This window comes from Panicum virgatum, unplaced genomic scaffold (assembly GCF_016808335.1).
Source record: "Panicum virgatum strain AP13 unplaced genomic scaffold, P.virgatum_v5 scaffold_4508, whole genome shotgun sequence".
NCBI lineage: Eukaryota > Viridiplantae > Streptophyta > Magnoliopsida > Poales > Poaceae > Panicum > Panicum virgatum.
Window position 1 is genome coordinate 3746 of NW_024376396.1, and position 23434 is coordinate 27179.

The 23434-nt window shown below is 47.4% G+C and overlaps 1 protein-coding gene across 1 annotated transcript; it reads right to left on the reverse strand.

Annotated features, from left to right (window-relative positions):
* Positions 1-18893: 18893 nt before the first annotated feature.
* LOC120694274 (F-box protein At5g25290-like) lies at positions 18894-20375 on the reverse strand. The gene has a single exon (XM_039977444.1). The coding sequence runs from the start codon at positions 20373-20375 to the stop codon at positions 18894-18896; it is 1482 nt and encodes a 493-aa protein (XP_039833378.1).
* Between the last annotated feature and the right edge of the window lie 3059 nt (positions 20376-23434).

Here is a 23434-nt window from a genome sequence, read left to right on the forward strand (position 1 = left end):
AGACAGGGGCTGGACGGCGGGTTCGAAAACTGGAAAGCTCAGGGGCCTAAACGCTAAAAACAGGACTGATCTGGAATTATTTTTGAACTAACGTGGATTGCAGGTTGATTCCAGAAAAGTCAGGGGCTCTTTAGCAAAAAGATCAGAGCGAAGCGGTATCTTCTATTTTGGGCCATCGGATCCAGATCTGGCGGCTCGGGTCAAAGGGAACGCGGGCGGCGGCGCTGGGTCGCTGGAGTCGAGTTCCCGCGGCGGGGACTCGCCGGAGTAGGCCGAACTCGGCCGTCCGGGGCGCGATTCAACTCGGGTTTGGGTCGGGAAGCTTCAGCGTGGCATGGGTAAACCACCTGGGCACTCAACTAGGGACGGTGAGGCTCAGGGCGGCAAGTGCCACGATGGAGGTGGGTCTGCACGGCGGGGTTCGCCGGCGCGTGCGTGAACGCGCAACTCTGGGCTCAACAACGTGTGCTAAAGGATGTGCGTGCGTGCTCAGTGCACAGGCAAGGCAAAACGGTGCGGCGGCGAAACGCCGGCGTGCGGCGCACCGGCACCTAGAGGGCAACATGGGCAAAACTATCTAGCGCCAACGACAGAGAGGACCGGGGCGGTGCTCACCTGTGCTCGGATGCGAGCTGTAACGGCGTGCAGGGACGTCGGCGGCGAGGTCGGGCGGCGGCGTCGGGACGAAGCTCACGGTTCGGGCAGTGCAGGGCTCCTCCAGGCTCCTGGATCCCTAGAGTCGACGCGTGGCGGCTCTGTGACGCAGGGCCGGGGGTCAGCGAGGCACGGGAATCGCTAGCGGCGTGAAATCACGGTGGCGGCCGAGCTTACCTGCGGCGAGATCTCGGGGAAATTCCCGTGCGCGCAGGCCCCGGAGTCGCGGGTGGAGGCCTCGGTGAGTTCCCTGGACTCACGGCGAAGCCGTACCGGGGGTCTGCAGGGGCTGGGGCATGGCGGTGTGTCGTGGCCACGGCGGCGCAGGGCTCTGCGCAGCAATGGCGGGGAGGGGCGAGGTGGCTGCGGTGCCGTAGCGGTGGTGGCGTGGTAAGGTGAGTTGCAGGGGGCGCGGGGGTGCCGATTTAAGAAGGGGCCGAGGATCTTGGGCAAGCGTGCCCAGCGTGGACGCCACAACAGGGATTGCGGCCGTGATGCGCGCGCGGATGAAGCGGATCGCGTACCGGAGTTGCATGATCCGGACTCGGAGCGTGGCTTCTAGATGAGGACGGTGCGGTGGCGCTGACTGGTGGGCTTGCAGGAGCCAGGGTGGCCCACAGCGCAGAGGCGAGCCGAGCGGAGCAGAGCAGGGCGGAGCGGAACAGAGGCCGGTCGGCGCGGGGAAGAAGAAGGAAAGAGGGGGGCGCTGGCGCGTGGAGGAAGAAAGGAAAGGAAGAAGAACGCGCCGACAGGTGGGGCCGGGACGCCAGCGACACGGAGGAGGGAACGGGTGACGCGCGGGCGTGTGAGGATGGGAGCTGGGCTGCTGGCGCTGGACTGGGCCGGGGCATTGGACCGCGAGCTGATGCTGGACTGCGCGAGGGAAGGAGGTCGGGCCGTGGGAGAGGAAGTGGGTTGGGCTGGGTTTTGGCTGTGGGCTGGTTACAGGGTTTTGGTTTTGGTTTTTCTTTTCTTTTTCAAACCAACTCAAATCTAATTGAATTCAAACCCTAAGCACTCAACCCAAATAAAACTATGCACCAGCATGTATGCACAAACATGTTACCTTAAAATAAATTTTAATTACTTGTGAAAGAAAATTTATTTAAATGCAAGGCTAAGCATATAAAATCCTAGGAAATTAAATAAAGCCAATTAAATTTATTATTAAATACTAAAATTTAAATTAGGGTGTTACACCTTGACAAACTTTGCGACCACGGTCTACCCCAAAGCGCTCAACTCCTTAGCAGAACCGCTCCCAGCAGACTCGGCCGGCGCAGCAGCAGTCAAGTCGACATGGCTCACGATAGAGTCCACAGCCTGCCTCTTAGAAGAGGAAGGATGCCTGAAAAGAAGAAAAGCCATCAAAGAGAAGGCAACAACTCAGAAGGGCACCAAGCCGTACTCACCTGTCAATACTCCCAGCAGAGGCAGCGCTCCGCTTCCGAGTCCTCACGGACTCGACGGATGGCTCATCCGCCGCCCGCTCCTGGATGTCCGACGCCGTCCGACTTGCCAAAGGACCTACAAGTAGGATTCAATTGCGATCAAACAAGGATTCAAAGGCAATTTGAAATAAAAAAAATGCAAGACAAAGGAGGTCAGTATCACACTTGAGTCAGTATGCACCAAAGGCGCATCTTCAGGCAGCGGAGGCCTACTCTAAAAATTTTCGGGATTAATCTGCACGAAAGATACCGATCAACTCGACTACTCGACAAAAAAATATCCGAACTGCACTTCAATCGACTACTCGAAATAATACCTCCCGAGGACGCCTGCCAGCGCTGAAACTCCCAGCAACATTGGCCGTCCCTGGAACGTTCCTCAGCAGTTCCAACACCTGATCCTTTAGATCATCCTCAGTAATCTTGTTTCGGGTGTAACAGGAGGGATCCGCCTCTCCTGTATATTGAAAGCCCAGATTGACCCGCTGTTGCAGCGACTGGATCCTGCGCATCGACCAATGCGCAATCGCAGACGCACCGCAGATCTGATGATCTGCCTTCATAGGAGATCTCAATCTCCTCAAGCAGAAAATTAACTTGGTCCCCCTCGCTCCCCTTGGAATTCCAATTCGACTTCTTCATAGGGGGACCAGGAGTGCGAAGAGGAAGAGAAGAAGAAAGGTTCCTAATATAAAACCACATCGACTTCCAGTCGACGACCTTGTCACTCAAATCAAAGGGAATATACTTGGGTTTTCTCCCCTGACGGAATTGCAACCCAGTTCCTCCAACTACATCCACTTTTGATTCATTGGGATGAGGCTTCAGATGAAAGAAATACTGGAACAAATCGAAGTGGGGCTCAATCCTCAGGAAGGCCTCGCACAGATGAACAAAGATAGAAATATGGAGGACAGAATTAGGGGTCAAGTGATGCACCTGAACCCCTCAGTAATGAAGGAGGCCCCGGAAGAAATTGGAAACTGGAAAACCGAGGCCTCGAAGAACATAAGGAAGGAAAATGACAGATTCGTTCCCTTCCTCACAAGGAAATAACCCCCCCCCCCACGGATCCACGCCAATGGATCACGTTCCTAGGCTGAAGAAGATGACTCTCAACCAAACTCAGAAGATGGGAGTCGGTACACTTACCCGACTTCCACCCATGGACTTCTGCCTCGCCAACGGCAGCTTCGTCCGCCTTCCCCTTCGCAGCAGATCTCTTCGGCGCCATTGAAACAAGTCTCTCTCACTTCACGCTCGGGGGCTAGCGATGGCTAGTTTCTCGCGGTACTTGAGGACGAGAGCAGATGAGTTTGCGGCGGCCGAGAACTGAGGAGGAAAGCATGCCAACCCTAGATTTACTCGAACAGTTAAATAAGCACAGACAGGGGCAGTACGGTAAATAACAAAGAAGTTCAAAGATCGGGAACCAATTTCTCAAAACTACTTCAACCATCAACTTCGGGATTCACTCCAAAGAAAATCTGATTACAAGGATTACATCCCAACTCAAGAAAATATACAGATCTCAACGGTTTCACCACTCGAAACCACTCGATCTCAACTACAAAGAGGACAGCCCAAGAGCTGATACAAAGATACAAAGCTCGTTACTCCCAAAAGGGAATAACCCAGATACACTCAGGGAGGAAAAGGCTTGTTGTAAGAAGATATGGATGGATCCAGAACATCGCAAGTCCTCTTCTTGCACCTGCTCTTCTCTTTTGCAACAAAAACAATGCCATCTCTCCAGAAGCCACGAAGGGGAGACAACGACAGTCCCCACCCGAAAAGGCTTCTGAGACGGCTTCCACCAGCTCTCTATCAAGACAACCAGGATGGCTGCGATGTGAGGAGCAACAGTGGTGGCCTGAGAGATAACAAGTGTTTGTGCTGCTCGCAAACACTCTTCTAGCACCTACAAGGACAAGTCGAGTACTCTCATCAGGAGGTCCAGTACTCTCCATCAAAGAATTCCACTTGGAAATCATGTCTGCAACTGCAAGAATGAAGATTCAAGCGCATCGAACCCTACTTAAATAGAAGAAGTAGCAGAGTTGTAGCCCGGCCCGTGACATCCAAGGACAGGGAGGCTCACGAGCGAAACAGAAAAGATTCTACAAAACAGTACTCGCCACATGAACCCACTGGCAAACAGTACAACGCACTGACACCTTTTCAGAAGATTCGCTGCATCCCAGATGACCTCAGAAAGATCTCGAAGAGCACAAAACACGATTCTACTGGACCCTTAACCCCAAATCAAGGATTTGAATTCAAGGCTCCGGGGCTGCGGAATACGTATCATAAACAACAACTTTTTTCGAAAAAAGCTCCAGACTTCAGACGGAAGGTCGAAGAACCCAGAAGACTAAGCCAATCCTCAGCCTGATCCGCAGGTTCAACCTAAGGATCGGGGGCTACTCCATATGGAGCGCGAGTACATCGCGCACCATATCAGAAGAAGACATTTGGGGCTAGAGCACCTCATAGCCTCGACGCAGCCAGAGAAGCACTCGGAAGACTACTCAAGGTAGTCAAAGGACTCCAAGCCTGAGACTTTGAAGATGGATGACCTGCTCTGGGAGCACCCAAAGCACACGCAAGCAGAAGTCCTGAAGTTCCCGAAGTACCCGACGGACGTCTTCAAAAGCACTCGATGTCTACAGGACTCGACTACGAAGACCTCGAGGGCTTGTCGGACCCGGGGCAGCAGGACTGCCCACAGGCACAGAATATTCTAGAGTAGGGAGTGGTACATGGATATGCCCTGACTCTCTTGTATCTACCCGAATAGGAGTAGGACTAGTCGACGTACACGGAAACTACGCGACCCACGCGGAGTAGGACTCTAAACGTACTCGGCTAGGACTTTCCATGTAACCCTATTCCCCCAGACTATATAAGGGCGAACAGGGACCCCTCCAAAACATCGAACAATACCAGAGGGAATACAAACCACCACACAGGACGTAGGGTATTACGCTTCGGCAGCCCGAACCTGTCTAAATCTTTGTGTTCCTTGCACCATCGCGTTCTGATCTCAGCGAGTCCCTACTCACAACCACTCTCCTCGGGATACCCCTCGGAGAACCCGACGGTAAAACACCGACAACATCAACCTTGATTTTGGTCAGCTTCTCCACTACATCTGCGTGATGGTACATAATATTGGTCAGATCAATCACATCATTACCCTTTCGCAACAACAAGCTCTTAAGCTCTATCAAAGGAAGGAAAATATGAGAACAGAAGACAACTACTCGAAAGTAACAGAAGAAGGAAGAAATTACCTTTCTTCTCCTTGGCAGTAGCCTTGACCCTATCCTGCATCTTAGAGGCCTTCTCCTTTAAAGCAGAATTGTCCTACTCCAAAGTTTCAACCCGGGCTTCCAGCAGCTTGACCTTTTCCGACTGCTCCCGAGAAGACCTCTTAAGAGCAGCCATCTTTTCAAGCTAAAGCGACTGGTCAGCCATCAGTTGGATATCCTCCCCAGCCTGCCGAAGGAACTCGGCCTGCTCTGCGACTTGTTTGGCCAGATTCTGCCAACAAAGCATGATCAAGACAAAAGTACTCGACAAGTCAACAAAAGTACTCGAGTTCAAAAAGCTACTTACGACAAGAGCCGAATGGCAGCCCAAAATCCCCTGGGCAACGCCGACCGACTCCACGACCACTCTCTCCACCCGTTGTGGTGTCTCCAGTGGGAACAGATCAACATTAACAGCAGTCGAAGGACTCGTCGGCTGGTCCTTAGCCTGCTTATCTGAAATATACAAAGACATTCAGCAAAAGCTCGACGGAAAAACGAGTCGACCACATCAAGACTCTCACTAGTGCCAGTAGCAGGAGGTTCCTTAACCACTTCCTCGACCACCGGACTCCCCGCCGTACCAGCAGCAAAATCACCCAACTGATTGCCCTCCTTCGGTGAGCTAGGAGGCAGTTGGGCAATGTTCTGAAGGGAATCAAAAATCCCCTTCGCCGACTCATCAATCCCAAGAGAATCAAGATTGCTACAAAAGGAAGAAGTACTCGACACTTCAATCACAAAATCAAAAAAGCAAATGCAAACAATCGATCAACAGACACACTTACTGAGAGGAGTGCTTCAGCATGAATTTCCTCGCTTTGACAAACCTCGGGACCACGTTCTGTCCCGAAGCACTCTGCCCCTTAGCAGAGCTGCTACCATCAGACTCAGCCGGTGCAGCAGGAGTCGAATCTACAGGGCCCACCACAGAGCCCACTGTCTGCCTCTTAGAAGAGGAAGGAAGCCTGTGAAAAAGAAAAGCCATCAAGAGAAGGCAACAACTCAAAAGGGCACCAAGCCGTACTCACCTGTCTATACTCCCAGCAGAGGCAGCGCTCTGCTTTTGAGTCCTCACAGACTCGACGGACGGCTCATTCGCCGCCCACTTCTGGACGTCCGATTCCGTCCGACTTGCCGAACGACCTGCAAGCAGGATTCAATTGCGATCAAACAAGGATTCAAAGGCAATTTGAAATCAAAGATGCAAGACAAAAGAGGTTAGATGCACACTTGAGTTCAGTATGCACCAAAGCGCATCTTCAGGCAGCGGAGGCCTAATCTGCACGAAAGATACTGATCAACTCGACTACTCGACAAAAAGTATTCTTCAGCCGACTACTCGAAATAATACCTCCCGAGGACGCCTGCAAGCGCTGAAACTCCAAGCCATCCCTGGAACATTCCTCAGCAGCTCCAACACCCGATCCTTTAGATCATCCTCAGTGATCTTGGTTCGGGTGTAACGGGAGGGATCCGCCTCTCCTGTATATTGAAAGCCCAGATTGACCCGCTGTTGCAGCGGCTTGATCCTGCACATCGACCAATGCGCAATCACAGATGCACCACAGATCCGATGATCTGCCTTCAGCTTCTCAATTTCCCCAAGGAGAAAATTAACCTAGTCCCCCTCGCTCCCCTTGGAATTCCAATTCGACTTCTTCATAGGGGGACCAGGAGTGCAAAGAGGAAGTGAAGAAGAAAGGTTCCTAATATAAAACCACATCGACTTCCAGTCGATGACCTTGTCATTCAAATCATAGGGAATATACATGGATTTCCTCTACTGTAACTACTGGTACAGCAGTAGAACTAGCCCAAGTACAAGAAAACTACCCAACCCACTCGGAGTAGGACTCTAAACGTACTTAGCTAGGACTCTCCATGTAACCCTGTTCCCCCAGACTATATAAGGGCGAACAGGGACCCCTCCAAAACATCGAACAATACCAGAGGGGTTACAAACCAATACACATGACGTAGGGTGTTACACTCCAGTGGCCCGAACCTGTCTAGATCTTTGTGTTCCTTGCACCATCGCGTTCTGATCTCGGCGAGTCCCTACTCACAACCACTCTCCTCGGGATACCCCTCGGAGAACCCGACGGTAAAACACTGACAAAGAGTTTACTTCTAATCTGTTCTCAATTCTCTGTAGTGATGGTGGAATCAAGCATTACACCACCACTCCATATTCCCCTCAACAGAATGGAGTGGTAGAAAGGAAGAATCAGACTGTAGTTGAAATGGCAAGGTGTATGCTAAAGTCTATGCAGGTTCCATCAGTGTTTTGGGGTGAAGCAGTGTGTACTGCTGTTTATGTGTTGAACAGATCATCTACCAAGGCTCTGAACAACAAAACCCCCATTTGAAGCTTGGCATGGAAAGAAACCAAAGGTCAGTCATTTGAAAGTTTTTGGATGTGTTGCAAATGTGAAGCTAGTTGGTCCAGGTCAGAGCAAGTTGTTTGACAGATTAGTAAAAATAGAGCTCATTGGGTATGAATCTGGTACCAAGGGCTGCAAATTGTATAATCCTACGACTAGAAAATTGGTGGTAAGTAGGGATGTTATCTTTGAAGAAAATAAGCCTTGGAACTGGACCAATGCAGGCAGCAATACAGTTGAGCAGGAAACTGAGAATTTCATAGTCCATTATGATCAAACTGACCAAAATCCAACAATAGAAGACTTTGCACAGAATGAAGTGCCTCATGTAGTACAGACTGAGGGGGAGATATCAGGAGCTGGGGGAGGATTTGTGGATCCTTTAGAAGCAACACCCACCCATGGTGGGACCCAAGCTCAGTTCATACACCACAGCAGGCTGCAAGCTCGAGTTCAGATAGTTCAACTAAAAGTCCCCTGAGATTTAGAATTATGGCAGACCTGTATGATAATACTGAAGAGATTCATGATTTTCAGTATAGTGGTACATGTATGTTGGCAGCTAAAGAACCAGCAAGCTCTTGAAGAAGTGTGCTGGAGAAAGGCAATGGAGGCAGAGATGCAATCCGTTATTCAGAACAACACTTGGGAAGCTTCTAAAAAACCAAGTGATCACAAACCAATTGGTCTGAAGTGGGTTTTCAAGGTGAAAAACGACCCAGCTGGTAATATTGTGAAACATAAAGCCAGGCTGGTGGCCAAGGGATATGCACAAATTCAGGTGGTGGATTATGATGAGGTGTTCGCTCCCGTTGCTAGATTGGAAACAATGAGAATTCTGTTGGCTCTGGCAGCTCAGGGAGAATGGGAAGTGCACCATATGGATGTAAAGAGTGCCTTTCTAAATGGAGACCTTCAAGAAGAAGTTTATGTAATGCAACCTCCAGGTTTTGTTGATCCTAAATCACCTACAAAAGTGTTCAGACTCAAGAAGGCTTTGTATGGACTGAAACAAGCTCCAAGAGCTTGGAATTTTCGACTTGATCAAGAGTTGTGCAAACTGGGATTTATCAGAAGTGCAGAAGAACATGTAGTGTACAGGAGAGGGACAGGCAGATCTCTGCTTCTAGTTGGAGTATATGTTGATGACCTCATAATCTGTGGGCCAGATAGCAATGGAATTGCTACATTCAAGCTAGAAATGCAAGGCAGTTTCAACATGAGTGACCTGGGCTTACTGAGTTATTATCTGGGATTAGAGGTGAAACAGAAGCCAGGTGAAATCACTATTTACCAAAGTGCCTATGCTAAGAAGATAGTCGAGATCTCAGGTATGAAAGGGTGCAATTTTGTTGACACACCTATGGAGCAGCACATCAAGCTGCTGCCTGGCAAGCCTGAGCTGGTGGCAAGTGCAACTAAATACAGAAGTATTGTTGGCAGCCTCAGATACTTAGTGAATTCAAGACCTGATCTTGCCTTCTCTATTGGGATGGTCAGTAGGTTCATGGAAGCACCAAACTCAGAACATTGGGGAGCCATCAAGAGAATTGTGAGGTATGTTGCAGGAACCACACAGTTGGGGTGCAGGTTTGTCAAAGGAGCACACTCAGAGCTGTTTGGCTTCACTGACAGTGATCATGCAGGGGACATTCAGAAGAGGAAAAGCACTTCAGGTGTTGTTTTCTTTCTTGGCCCAAACTTAATTACTTGGAGTTCACAGAAGCAAAGGGTTGTTGCACTGTCATCATGTGAATCTGAGTATATAGCTGCTGCAACTGGAACATGTCAGGGAGTGTGGTTAAGCAGGTTGCTGGCTGATCTCACTTGCACTGAAGTGAAGAAGTTTAGACTTTACATTGACAGCAAGTCTGCTCAGGAGCTCTGCAAAAATCCTGTGTACCATGAGAGATCCAAGCACATTGTTACTTGATATCATTATATCAGAGAATGTGTTGCTGAAGGCATTGTTGATGTTCAGCATGTGGGCACTGACGAGCAGTTGGCAGACATCTTGAGTAAACCTCTTGGAAGAATCAGGTTCATTGAGATGAGGAAGCAACTTGGCGTCGTCACAGTCTGACAAGATTAAGGGGGTGAATTGTTGACGTTTTTTCCTTCTGTAATTGTGTCAAACTTGTATCAGCATGTAGGTGCATCAGGTAGGTGTTTTTGGTTGTTGCAAAGCATGTTTGTAATCGCGTAGAATCTTGGGTGCCACGGAGACTGCACGTGGGCACGCCGAGACCGCGTCTTCAGGGTGACTCCCCGCCATGGCGAGCACGCCGAACATGTCACACGGGTGTCCAGAAAATAAGGCACACCGTGCAGCTGCTGACCGTGGCGGGGGAAGCGGATCTCATTGGTGATATAAACCGCTCAATGCATCAAAAAAAGCTGAGCCGTTATGCAGTGAAAAAAATACTCCTCTCTCGTGTTCGTGTGTGCAAGGCTGCCATCTCCACTCGTGGTGGCCGTGCGTTGTGTTCATCGGTGTTCTAGCGGGTTGGACTCGCCGGCGGCGATTCTCAGCACCAACAGTGCAGCCCTCGGCGTGTTTCCTACGCCGTGATTGTCTAGCCCGACCTCGCGGCTTCAGCACCTACGCGACGTCGTCGACAGTTCATCGCGACGAACAAGAAGGCGAAGGCCTCCGAGCAGCAGTCGCCGCGCCGCTTCGGCTCGCTCGCCTGCCTGGTCACGGAGGCCTACAAACGCGGCGGCGAGGAGAAAGACACCACCGCCACGCCAAGTGCTGTAACGTGCCCTGGTGGCTCGCGGCTGGTGCACGGGTAGTGGCGAGCGCGACCTGTCCAGACCGGCGACCGCGATATGCGGGTGTGGCGCCCGGCACTCGGAAGCAGGAGCCCGGCCGTACGTGAAGCCACCTGTGTGAAAGAAACAAATTGACGAGCAATCTATGTGTCCTAAATGCTAAGATCATGAATTTTAATAAATTTTAGAAAAATAACCATCTAATTTAATTTAATTTACTTTGCGGCAAGAGAGCATACTGTATCGATCGTCGGAGGAAAATCGCCTTGGTTGCTGGCTCTCAGATCCCTCGAAGCCCTAGGATAAGGAGAAAAGATAGTGAGGCCTTATGATATGGTAGGAATGCCATGTAGTAACTTCTCCATACAAGGTGGAATTGTTGTGGGGGTGACCTATGTGCTTCTGTAGCTGTCAGTGTTTCATACACCGGCTAGTAAATTGCGCCATGCTTCTCCGTATATTGATGGCTAACAATCAAAGACAAGGGGTTTATACTGGTTCGGACGATCGCCCTACATCTAGTGTGGGTGGTGTTCTTCATGTTTCTTACGTTTGAGTGTTGGGTGCTTACAACATGGCGCTTGCAAGCATGTGAGATTGTGCACGCGAGCGCGTGTGTAAAAGTTTGGGCTCTAGAGAGTGAGAATGAGACTCTACAAAGTCTGCCTAGAGTGAAGTCCCAGCTACACATATATGTTTGTGGGCTGGACTACAATCGGAGGAAGGCGTTCCTTACCCCTAGGGGTTAACATCCTAGTGAGGAGTTTGGGAGCTCTACACGACTTTTGGTTGGTTGCGCTCTGTCATGGCTCGATGTCAAGTCTTGTCCATGGTCTGTGGTGTTATCAGCATGGCATTGGTCCTGTCAGCCATCTCCTTAGCAGGACATGGCGTGAACGTGGTAGTCGTACAACGGCCTCAGCAGGCTTCTTTGCTGAGCTACTGAAGGCGAACGATTCATGAGGAGGTCAGGGTATTAGGACCCCTTCTCGGGCCTTGATAGCACATGGCAGGCCCCGCTAGCCCGGCGCGCCTCCCCTATCTTAGGTCTTATATATGGTGGAGGGCAATGTGTTATGATCCACCCCGTGTGGTGAAACCGCCCAATTTATCCAAGCTTCAAGAGTGTCCGATGATCAATTACAAGGATATTCCAACCAATGCTCATCAAATGGAATAAAGCTGGTAGTCTGTCCGGCTTCACCCAAACTTTCCACCTTACAATAGTGACATAGACATGCATACATAATCTTTTTGCGTAGAACTTCAGATATTTCACACAGACGTTGCATTTAGATCATAAAACCAGGAAGCTACATGATAAGAACAAACCTTAATGCAAACCAGTGCTATAGAGTTTCAACCATAGCCTACCATCTTAGGGTTTGTTACCATAGAAGTTCTTATATTACTACAAGTTTTTAAACATCTAAAGCAGTATGGACTCAACATACTCTCTTGGTCTTGGGTTTACTCCTGGGGTTCCTCCGGCGACACGGCTAAAAACATTCAAGAACAAACACTTACTACAAAGGTACTCAGCAAGACTTCACCAAGTAACCAAATATAATTAAATAGGATCAATGATATTCAAGGCTTTTAGAGTGGACAGGTTACTTGGTATAAAACATTTGGACTTACAAGACACTAATAACTCCTATTCAGTAGATTCGGTTATCAATTAAACAGAAAAGTAAACTTTAGTGGTCACAAACATCAAGATACATCTAGGTTTATCAAGCCATAACTTTTATAAAGGTTGCATCGTAATTACTTTATGGTGTTTAAGCCAGTTCAACTAGTATTCATAATCGAGATGAATCGACTATACACCCTACAGGGGGGATCCCTGATCACATGACACGTGCGTGTTTCAGGTAAACTATACGTAGCAACTTTTCACGAGGAAGATACTAAACCCTGAACCAAACTTATCTAGGCCCAGGTTTAATTTGCACCCATGTTCATATCCCCCGTAGGGCCTGATGATCTCATCAACACGGGTTTCAGGATACGACCCCTCCTACTTCCCACTTCGAGTGGGGTATTATTTGGTTCAAGAATCTAGGTCAACCATGTTACATCGGCTTACTGGTTCCATATGTCAGCATGCGACTAGTATGTTCAAAGCTTGACCGAGGTTAAACATAGCATAGATTCTTAGTTCTTTCATTGGGAGTAGGACAATGTCAGAACTCCTGTTTTGCTCTACACTCAACGACCATCATACTAATCTTGATTTTCCCTGATGAACCATTAACTAAGACCTTGGCTACTTTTCTCATAGAGCAGAGGTCCTTTTAGACACTTAGGTTTTGAACTAGTTGCGAAGGTGGTAAACATGTCCTTAGGTCAAGGAGGTTATCATGCATCAGATAGGTACTCAATCAACTCCTAGACCTAAGCATTCACATAATCACATACAATAACATGAAATAATGTTAAAAGTTAAGAAATTAGTAGGTCTAGATGCTTAGGTGCTTTGCCTTGCTTTCTTTTGAAAAGTGAAGCTTCAACACGGAGTTCATGTACGTACTTGATCGTGAGCAACTACCTTTATCATCTCCTGGATCATTGGACAACTACTTGACAAACTCGGCTCGGACGACCTCGATTGAACTTCTGATCGCGATGATATGCGAAGTTAGTCATTGTTATCCTAAACGCTAAACGGTAAACGATCAGTCATCATTTGTTTAGCGTTTAGGCCATTGAAACGGTGTTTAAACGGCCTAAATGGTTTAGCATAGTAATAATAAAATATACATATTTATGTTCATAAATGTCAAATATGCTAGAAACTCTACATATTTGCACATGTAAAAGTAACTATTCTACCAAATAATATTTTTGGAAGAAATCTAAATCCCACAACACTTCATGGACTTACCTAATTAGTTCGGTATTGATTATGGTAGTTGTAATCCTCCTATTAAATAAATTACGAATTAAATAGTCATTTAGCTCAACCATGTTTAATGACTCTATTCAGATGGTTTAGATGATTTTTAATGGTTTAAACGGTCCAGCGGTTTAATGCACTATTTAGAGCCTAAATGACATGGGTGACCAGTGTTTACCGTTTAAACGGACTAAATGGTCATCTAGGCGAATGGAGGCGTTAGTGTATGCAAAATATTTTAGAAATGAACCACAACTTTCCTTGTCGATAAAATTGCATTCCAACCCTAATTACCCTTCAAGAAACTCTAACAGATTTTATCCTAATTATTTAAACTCTAAAAATTTTAAATTATTATTTAAGGTTAACTTGAATTATTTCACTCTAATAAAATCCTATTTTCCTATTTATTATTATTATTATTTCTAATTATTTATAATAGTTGGTTAATAATTATTAATATTTTATGATCATATGAAGTAAGGTTTTAAGTTTTTATTTAAATCATTGAAAAATAAAGAAAATAAATAATATTAAACCTTATTATAAATCTAGTGTTATAATTTTTTCTTGCATAAAAGAAATTAAAAATCTTTTCTTTGAGTATCAAGAAATTAAAAATCTTAATAAAGTCAATTTGACTATTTTTTATGTTTATACAATGTATAGCATTTAAAAAGAATCTAAACCAAGTTTACTTGCACAAAACCTGCTAGACTTCTCTCTACTTGCCTTCCACCCCTCTCTCTCTCCTCCTCTCACCGACAAGTGGGCCATCCATCTCTTCTTTTTGTTCCCGGCCATGACCACGGCACAGCGACAGGCACGACGGCCAGCTCGCCACCAGCGGCCTCGCCGGCAACGGGACTTGGCCCCACGAGCACCCATGGTACACCCGGGACCTCTTTCACCTAGTCCCCCCCTCATTTCTTCACTTCTTCTCTGCGGTGGCCACCATGGCCGGCGGTGACCGAAGCTCGGATTCAAGTGACCGGCGACGACAGACCTGCTGGACGGATAGCATCCATGTGACCACTTTATCCCATTTGGGTCAAATCCCTAGGCCAAAACCAACCTCCCCGCGGCAGCGCACGGCGGCGAGGAGGCGTTCGGGGCGGACCCGAGCCGCTCCCGGACCACAAAAAGCTGCAAGATCCTAAAAAACAACCGCGGAACTCGGAACACCATCTTATTTGCTCCATAACGGACTCGAAGACCTAGCTCACTGGAGAGGTGTGGTGGCGGCGCTCGGAGCGAGAGCTCGTCGGGAAAGAAGAAATGGCCGGTGGCAAGGGATAGTAAATCTGAGCGCTTGCCGCCTCCGCCCTGCACCTGCATCGCCTGCTGCTGGCTTGGGATGGGATTGACACGTGAATGCTTGAATTTTTCCGCGAATTTGATCCGGTGGCGACGGCAGTGGATAACGGCTTGGTCTAAACCTGCTCTGTTCTCTTCTGCTCCTTCTCTGGACCATCAAGTTTGATCTTCCTTTTTCTCTCAGATTCATATACAAACTTTGCAATCAGCCAAAATAAAAATTATAGAGAGAACCTTCCTCTTTAACTTTTATGTTGGGAACTTTCCCAAAATCTGCCTCTGAAGCCTTTAACTTCTACCCTGATTATTGCGGTTTTACTGTATTCGGCCAATAATGCAGTGCTTGCTTCAGTCATCAGCTCAATCCTGCTAGGTTTAAACCCAAATACTTGCAAACTCTGGGTGTAAACCTCAAAATATCCCAAAATAAAAAATTTAGGGAAGAAATTACTCTACATTTTTCTTTCTATGCACCTTCTCTGATTCAGTCTCTATCTTGCTCAAAATGGCTCTGAACATTTCAGTCGCCACTGAAGAACAGGCTTTCAGTTAAAACTTATTCAAATCTGTCAACAATGATGCAAATTATTTCCAAAACTACTAAACATTGAGATCTTCCAACAGGAGAATTTTATCCCTATCGTTCTTCTCGTTTTTCTGTTACAGGCAGTTCTTCAGATTCTATTTCGAACTTTTCTAAACATTGGTCTGATCCTTGCTATGCACATCTGTTTCAGACTGAACTCCTCATAACCTGAACATTGCAGCTCCGTTATCTCCAAGATTAACTTTTGCACTTCAAACTATCCGAGAAGCAAAGTTATTGATTTGATATTCCCCTACAACTTTTGTTTCAGGCATATTTTCTAATTTGGCCTCGAACCCTTCGAAAAATTGCTCTGGGGTTCAGGCTGCTTTTTCCGAACTTCAGCATTTTAATTCAAACTGCCTGTTTTAGAAGTTGATTTTGAGTGACCTTCCAAAGGTATTCACCCAAACAAATGGCACCTTCTTTCTGTACAAATATCCAGGTTTGCATCTGAGTACTTGTCATGCATGGTTGATCTACAATGTATCATTTTATTTAGGCTCAAAATTTGGAACTCAATTTAAATATCTTGTCCAAAATTTCTTGGATTTCAAATGACACTATGACATTCTCTATACATCCTTCTATAATCAGGTGCATTTTATATCCAAACTTTCTACACAAAAACTAACTTAATTTTCAGCCAAACTTTGGCTTTGAACACGGCAGAACCAACACTTGGCCTCTTTTAGCTTTATTCTCCAATTCAGCATTTTTATCCAGCTTTATTTGTCTAATCCCTGCCCAGATCATTCAAATCCTCATTTTAACTTTATTTCTCTATTGTATTATATGGCTTATATTACAACTTTCATGTTGTCCGAAACTTTACTGTTTAACTAAATTTTAAACATGAAGCTCCCTAAAATAGCTAATTGACCTTAATGTTCTTCTTCATAAACTTGTCCAAATTCAATTATTTTTAGTAGCATTTAAATCTTCTCCACATATTTATCCTAGTATTGGCATTAGACTATGCACACTTGTCATTGTCTAATAAATCCATCCTCTAAAAGAAATATTATGTCCTGGTCATTAAAATTCTCTCCTATATCTATATTTCTCATGCACTCGTCATACTCTATATCACATCCTCTATATTCCGGTCATCTTCATTTTCTACTCAAATCTACTCTAACCACCCCTTCTATAGCCACTGACAAGTGGGACCCACCCTTATCTCTCTCACCTATCCCCTCCTCTCTCCCCTGCTCCCTCCGCCTGTCCTCCCCTCTCTCTCGACGGCGGTGGCAAGCTGCTGCAGCTCGAGCTCCGCCGTGGCCGGTGGCGAGCTGAGCAGGTGCCAGCCCTTGATGGTGCTCAGGGGCCACTCCCTCTCCTCTACCCTGTGGCCGCGCGGAGGCGGCCTGCGGCGTGGCGGGCGAGCGGTGTGGGGGCAGGCCTGCAGCATGCGGCGTGCAGCGGGTGAGTTGGCACGGAGGCGACTAACGGCGTGCGGCAGCGAGCAGCAGGCGAGTGGCCGTAGGGGCAAGCCCGCAGCGTGTAGCATGCAGCGTGCGGTGGCGCAGCGGGCGAGTTAGCGCGGAGGCAGGCCCGTGGCGTGCGGCATGCGGCATGCATCGGGCAAGCTGCATGGAAGCGACCCGCGATAGGCGAGCTGGCGCGGGGGCAAGCCCGCAGCGTGCGGCGCAGGGGCGGCAAAGGCGTGGTGTGCGGCGTAGGGGAGCAGCGGAGGCTTCACCCGGGCATGGAGCGGCTGAGATCCAGCTCATCGTATGGGAGCGAAAGGGACTATAGCCTAGTGGTTATAAGAGCCTCGGAAGCACCTGAGGTCCTGGGTTCGACTCCCTATGGGAGCGAATATTCTGGGATTTAACGGTGTTGTGCATTCAGTGGTAGGCGACATTCCCGTCGACTGCGAGGTGCCTGTGGTGACTTCGTCATTCTCGAGGATTTGCCGGCTCAGTCTTCGAAGATGCTCATAGGGGTAGAGTTTGCGTACGTGTATTTGTAGGGGTGTGAGTGTGCGTGCGTTAAGTGTCTTAGTTGTACTGTGTAATCTAAAAAAAACCTTAATGGTAATGTATACTATTTTTAGTCACTTCTCTTTCAAAATTTGAAAATCCCCCTTTTGATCTCATTATCACACGTGTCTCCTTTGCCCAAATGATAACCAATTTTTACAATGGAAATTAGAGCCTAATTACCTTCCAAATCCTTGGGATGTTACAATGGGTTTTACATCGTAGTTTTTTTTTTTGAGAATAGCATGTTGGGCATCTAGGTATGGCAACTAGTAACATGAACGAGGCCACGAGCAAAATCTGGGCTAGGATTGTTTTACATTAATTGGTATAAGGGAGAGGTGTGAATAATATAAAAATATATGTATATACATAAGATATTCCTTTTTTTCTCCTAAAATTCGTGTTCCAAAAAATAATTCACACAATGTGACAGATGTAGAAACATAGATGACACACAGTTTGAGCCATTTGGAAAAGGATTACAATGACACTATTCGTAGAAAACTTGAAAAGAGTTAAGTTTTATTTTAGATATATCTCGTACAAACTCTGAAAAGAGTTAAGTTTTTTTAACAAATTAGAAACTTGAATTAACTAAGAAAACTATATTATAAAGTAGTCCGACATGTATAGTCAATTTATGTAGTCAATTTACTACGCATGCGAGCTGGGCAGACGGCGAGCGGCGAGCTGGGCCGCTGGTGCGCAAACGGGCCGGCGCAGCGATTTGCTGGGCCATGGTCGTGCAGGCGGGCTGGTGCGGGTAGCGAGCTGGGCTACGCGGAGAAGCAAGCCGAGATGGTTAGCTGGGCTGGTTCAGGCGCAAGCCGAAATGGCCTTTAGGTTTTTGGGGCCAGCTGTGTTAGAACCTAGGTTTGGGTTGTATCGGGTTTGGTCCGGGTCACGGGTTGGACGGGGCCATGTTAGGGTTAGGGATAGGGTTTGAATTCAATTTGAATGGTTCATTTCAAATTAAATCCCACGCAAGAGTTAGCATTTAAAATTAAATTGAGGGGCACACATTAATTTAATTTCCATACAAATTTTCAAACAAGGAAAATAAATCCAATTCGAATTCCAATAAACAAGGTAGAGCCCAAAAAATCCTTATTTATATTCAAAATTTTAATTACTGGGATTTTGGAAGGGCATAATTCCTATTTAAATGAATTAAATTACAGCACTGCCACAATTTTTTTAAATTCATATTTTTAGACTATTTGACATTCCAAAAAACCCGGGATGTTACATTTTACATCGTAGTTTTTTTCTCTCCTAAAATTCGTGTTCCAAAAAACAATTCACAAAATGTGACAGATGTAGAGAAACATAGATGACACACAGTTTGAGCCATTTGGAAAAGAATTACAATGACACTATTTGTAGAAATATAAAAGTTAGCAAAAGACTAGCTACCCGCAGCTCTCGTGCTAGTTCAATAAAAGTAAATGACTGTAGCATAGAAAAAGAGGTACAATTTTTTTTTATCATATCATTGGGAAACATCTCGTGATATCTAATTGTGCGGCGCCAAACTCATTCTCCTGGGATTTGGAACCAGCCACACAGGGGTCGGAGAGTTGGACCAAAGCTGAGGGGATACAATTTCCATGTTCCTATTATTTTCCAGGTCAAATTCTCCCATATCACGCATAAGATGCTTGAAGCTCGTGACACTCAGAGAGTTATCTTCTGTAAAGTAGGCATGATTTGGCTTCAGTTGTGGATATTCTTTGACACAAAGGCAAAATGATTGGCTACGCCCAATAAACAACACATTCTCACCCAAGGTATCTACCTCAACTAGAAGCTTTTCCGATGTAAGGTCCACTTTATGTACTTCAATAGTGTCGGTCTTTAAGGGTAACTCATTAAACTGTTCTCCAGATCCAGTAGTGATTCTCCTAATTTGCAGCACTTCACCAGATGGAGCTTGAACCATGTAAATCCTGTCGGAGATAGAACGCTTCACCCTGTTCAGAACTATCTTCGCCACAAATGCAGGGGCACCAAGATCGAATGCATGGATTTCTCCGTTTGCAGTGGTGGCATACAGCAGTGCACCCTGAAATTGGCAGTCTTCATAGAAAGTGTGTGGTGGCAACCATGTCCACTCCTCGTCCCCGGACCTCGCAAACGAGAGCTGCTTATGTGGGTTGTGGATGAGCACCACGAAGTAGTCCCCCGTGGATGGATCCGAGGACAGAAAGGCCTTGTAGAACAGTTTATCCCGCAGCTTGTTGAGGTCAAGGATTGATGTGTTGCTCGAGACCGAGACCCATTTACGTGCAGTGTACCAGGAGTACTCGTAGTTGCAAAGGGTGCCCTCGTCATCATATACCGGCCGCACCTGCTCGATGGTGGTGACCGATGGCAGCGCAATCTGATCACCGGTGATGGGGTTGACAAGCTGCAGCTCGGACCTCTCGTCTGCAGTGATTATCCAGCCGTAGGAGGAGCCGATGATCTCCCTACTCCGGATAGGCGGGTCGGGGAGAGCCAGTGTGTAGGCCTTCTTCTCGGCGAGGCTGTAGAGACCTATGGCCCTGTCGCCGAGGGATTCAGAGGTGTACAGGAGGCACGGTGTCTGCTGCAGCTTGCAGCAATGTTCAGTGCTGCACAGGCTTGTGCAGGCGGCACGCCACGAGGCGCAGACTGATCCTGCACGCACGAGGTCAGGGATCTCCAGAAGAGCAAAGATGTCCATCAGGATGTCCTGTGGCAGCCGCGACACTTCGCTGCCTGCAATCGGTGCCGCCGCCACGAGTGATGGATGAACAAGCTGCCGTAACGTCTTGATCAGCGAACAGGTTGATGAAGCAAAGATTTTGGTGGCAAAAGCTCCAAGGAGCAGATTGCACAGGCGCAGATGTGGGCATTCAGCACCAACACTAGCTGACTCCGGCTGGCGTGTCTTCATTAAACCGGGGGAAGAGGCAAAGATGTTGGGCAAGAGCAGACGGCACAGCCTGGAACCGGCTCTGATGCACGTCTCCATTGGATCAAACTAACACTTCGAGCTGAAGATGGTTGGTTCAAGAAGCTAGCGCTTTGCGGTCTCTGGATTGGGACTTGGAAAGAGCACACACCGAAGGATTTATAGATCAGAAACCTGCTAGCCAACTTCGAATTCGATTCGGTGAGCGAATGAAATCGGAATCCAAGAACACGAGAAAGGCTTACCGCCCCAAGAAAGATTCGGAACTTGGCTCCAATCAACTGAATCGGACCTGGAGCGATTTCCGGCGCGGCCGCACACGCGCCGACTCGGAGAACCCGCAGTAACCGCGCCTCCCGCTCGGCCGCTCGCACGCCAGCAGACGGCGGACATCCACGGCGTCGGTGACCACGACCGCGGCGAGGAGAAGGACGCCACGGTTGGCGAGCGCAGCAAGGCTGGCCGGCCGGGGACAGCGCGTGATCGCCAATCGCCGTGCACGTCCCAAGAAGGAAAACTGGGACGCCACCTCCACGAGGATCCACGACCACTAGGACAAGCAGCTGACGCCGTGCCTCTCTGCCTGCACGCGGAGACCGAAGGACGCCACCGCCACCACCACCGCCACCGCCACGCCCGGCGCCGTCCCCGTGGCACATGGCTGGTGCTCAGGTGGCGAGGGCGCCCAGACCGGCGACCGCAGCGTCGCGCCGAGCCCCGCCAAGATGGACATCTGGAGCCGCAAGAGGACCTCGATCGCCACCCGCCGCGCAGGCCTCGACGCGCCGCCGTGCTCGTCTCGTCCAGCCCGTGCCCGAGTGACCTCGCGGCTTCAGCACCTGCAGGCGGGAGCAGCGAGGCCAGCGCCCCCGCGTGATGTCGTCGACAGTTCAGAAGGCGAAGCGTGGTGTACAGGGTCACCGTGCTGAGCGTGATGCCGCTCGCTCCGTGGCGGGTGTCGAGGTCTAAGGCCAAGGCCGGCATGGGCACCCGCGCCTGGTTCATGGCGCGACGCCGCACACCTGGGAGTAGTGGCCGCCGTTATTGGGATTCTTGAGGAGCTGGAGCGGGTTCTAGCGGAGGCCCTCCGTGAGCTCCATGGGCGGAGAAGCAGGACATGGATCGGTCCGCACGCTCGCCAAGGATGCCGACGCACGCTAGGAGGCTTCTCCTGCCGGTTTGTCGTCCAATAGGACGGATACGTTGCGTCGTGTGCCTGGGAAACTTTCCACGAGGTTTTAATGGTGATAGCATAATGTGAATTTGAAAAGTGGCAACGAAAGAAAGTGAGAAATTTTAATGCATTAAGGGAACCCACATACCAAAAACTACTCTTTAGGTGATTTGAGGTACTCCAGCAAATTAACAATCCAATCCCCAATATTAAAAAGTTTTTAGTAAGAATATGTTAAAATAATGCACGCATGTTCATTATAATTATTTATAAGACTTTGGAGGATTTTGGCCAACAGGCCACAGTCTTGGATTTTATCCTACAAATTTAGGCATAGAACTTGAACTTACAGAGGGACATGGATACAACATGATAATTTCAAGTGCTGAGAAAGCCGGGGGATATGTGAGGATTCCTAGGACATCCGCACATTTAATATTTTACAACTGAACTAGACCAATCTGGTTGTAACTTTTGTGTTAACCATTCGTCCAAACAGATTTTTAATTTAGGTCTGTAGCTGTTTTTCTCTAGGATGCTCGGTTTAGAATTGTTGTCCCATTATCATTTAATTATTGCGTATTGAGCCTACTGAAGGATATATTCCTGTTTCATGAATTTTCATTGGAGTTTAACGCTTATCAATATGCAAGCAACACTTAAATGTCATGTTTATAAAATAATATATGTTGGGTGTCTAAATAGTTAAGCTTAATCTGGAAACATGAAAACATGGGAAATGCCCCTCGTTTCTTTGGGATGCTTGTTGTCAAATTTAGCTATCAATAGCCTATGAATATATATAATATGTTAAAATAATGCATGCATGTTCATTAAAATTATTTATAAGACAACAAGTTTGGGGAGGAAATACCACCGTCACCGGGAGCTTATTTTGGCCAACAAGCCACATTCTGGATTTTATCCTTCAAATTTTGGAAATTCAAATTTAGGCATAAAACTTGAACTTACATAGGGACACGAATACAACATGATAATTTCGAGCGCTGAGAGAGCTGGGGGATATGCGAGGATTCCAAGGACATCCGCACGTTTAATTTTTTACAACTGAACTAGACCAATCTGACTGTAACTTTTATGTTAGCGATTCGTCCAAAGAGATTTTTAGCTTGCGGTAGACACAATTAGGTGAATGTAATTTAGCATTCAACTTGGCCTACCTTCCAGTCGGAGGGAAAATGACTATGCAGACAATGAAGAACCATAAGGCTCCCTTTCAAAAAAAAAAAGAACCATAAGGCTCAATTATACCTATAGGACAATTGATCTAGCGTCGGGGACTCGCAAATGTTTTTTTCAACACATGGCATCCAGGCAGAAGGTAAATATCAACTGCCTGTGCCCATGTACTTTACCTCTTCTGCATCTTGTATTTTCAATTTTAGGCTTGCTTTCTCTTCTTTTTTGAAACGAACCAGGCAGGAAACCTTGCTTTCTCATTAGACTATTCGTGCAGGTTTATTGAGTGAGTGCATCACGATATAGATGCGAGGGCTCCCTATACACCAGATGAGTATATATGCAGATATGCTTCAAGGTAGCCTCACAGATATCCTCAGTCAGCAGGCTGATTGAAATGCGAGGAGGTGGCCTCCTAATTCAGAAAGTATGGCATAAATAACCGGTAGTTATGGTGGAGCGTTGCAATGGCCATACCTTTTCTCATTTGTTGCTTCTATTGTAGCATGATTTGTGTTTCTGTTTTGCAACAGAGCTTACGGGTTGTTTGTTCCCTTCTAAGTTTAGGGACAAGGGACATCTTACTGAAATTCACATGCTAAGGCAGCAAAAATTCATTAGCTGGCATATGTTGTATAAAAAAATGGATGTGCTCTCTCTATGGGTGACTTCTTGTTAAATACAATAGAGTTAACAAGAAGTTACCCATAGAGAGCACATCCAGATTTAGAGACACGTATTGAAC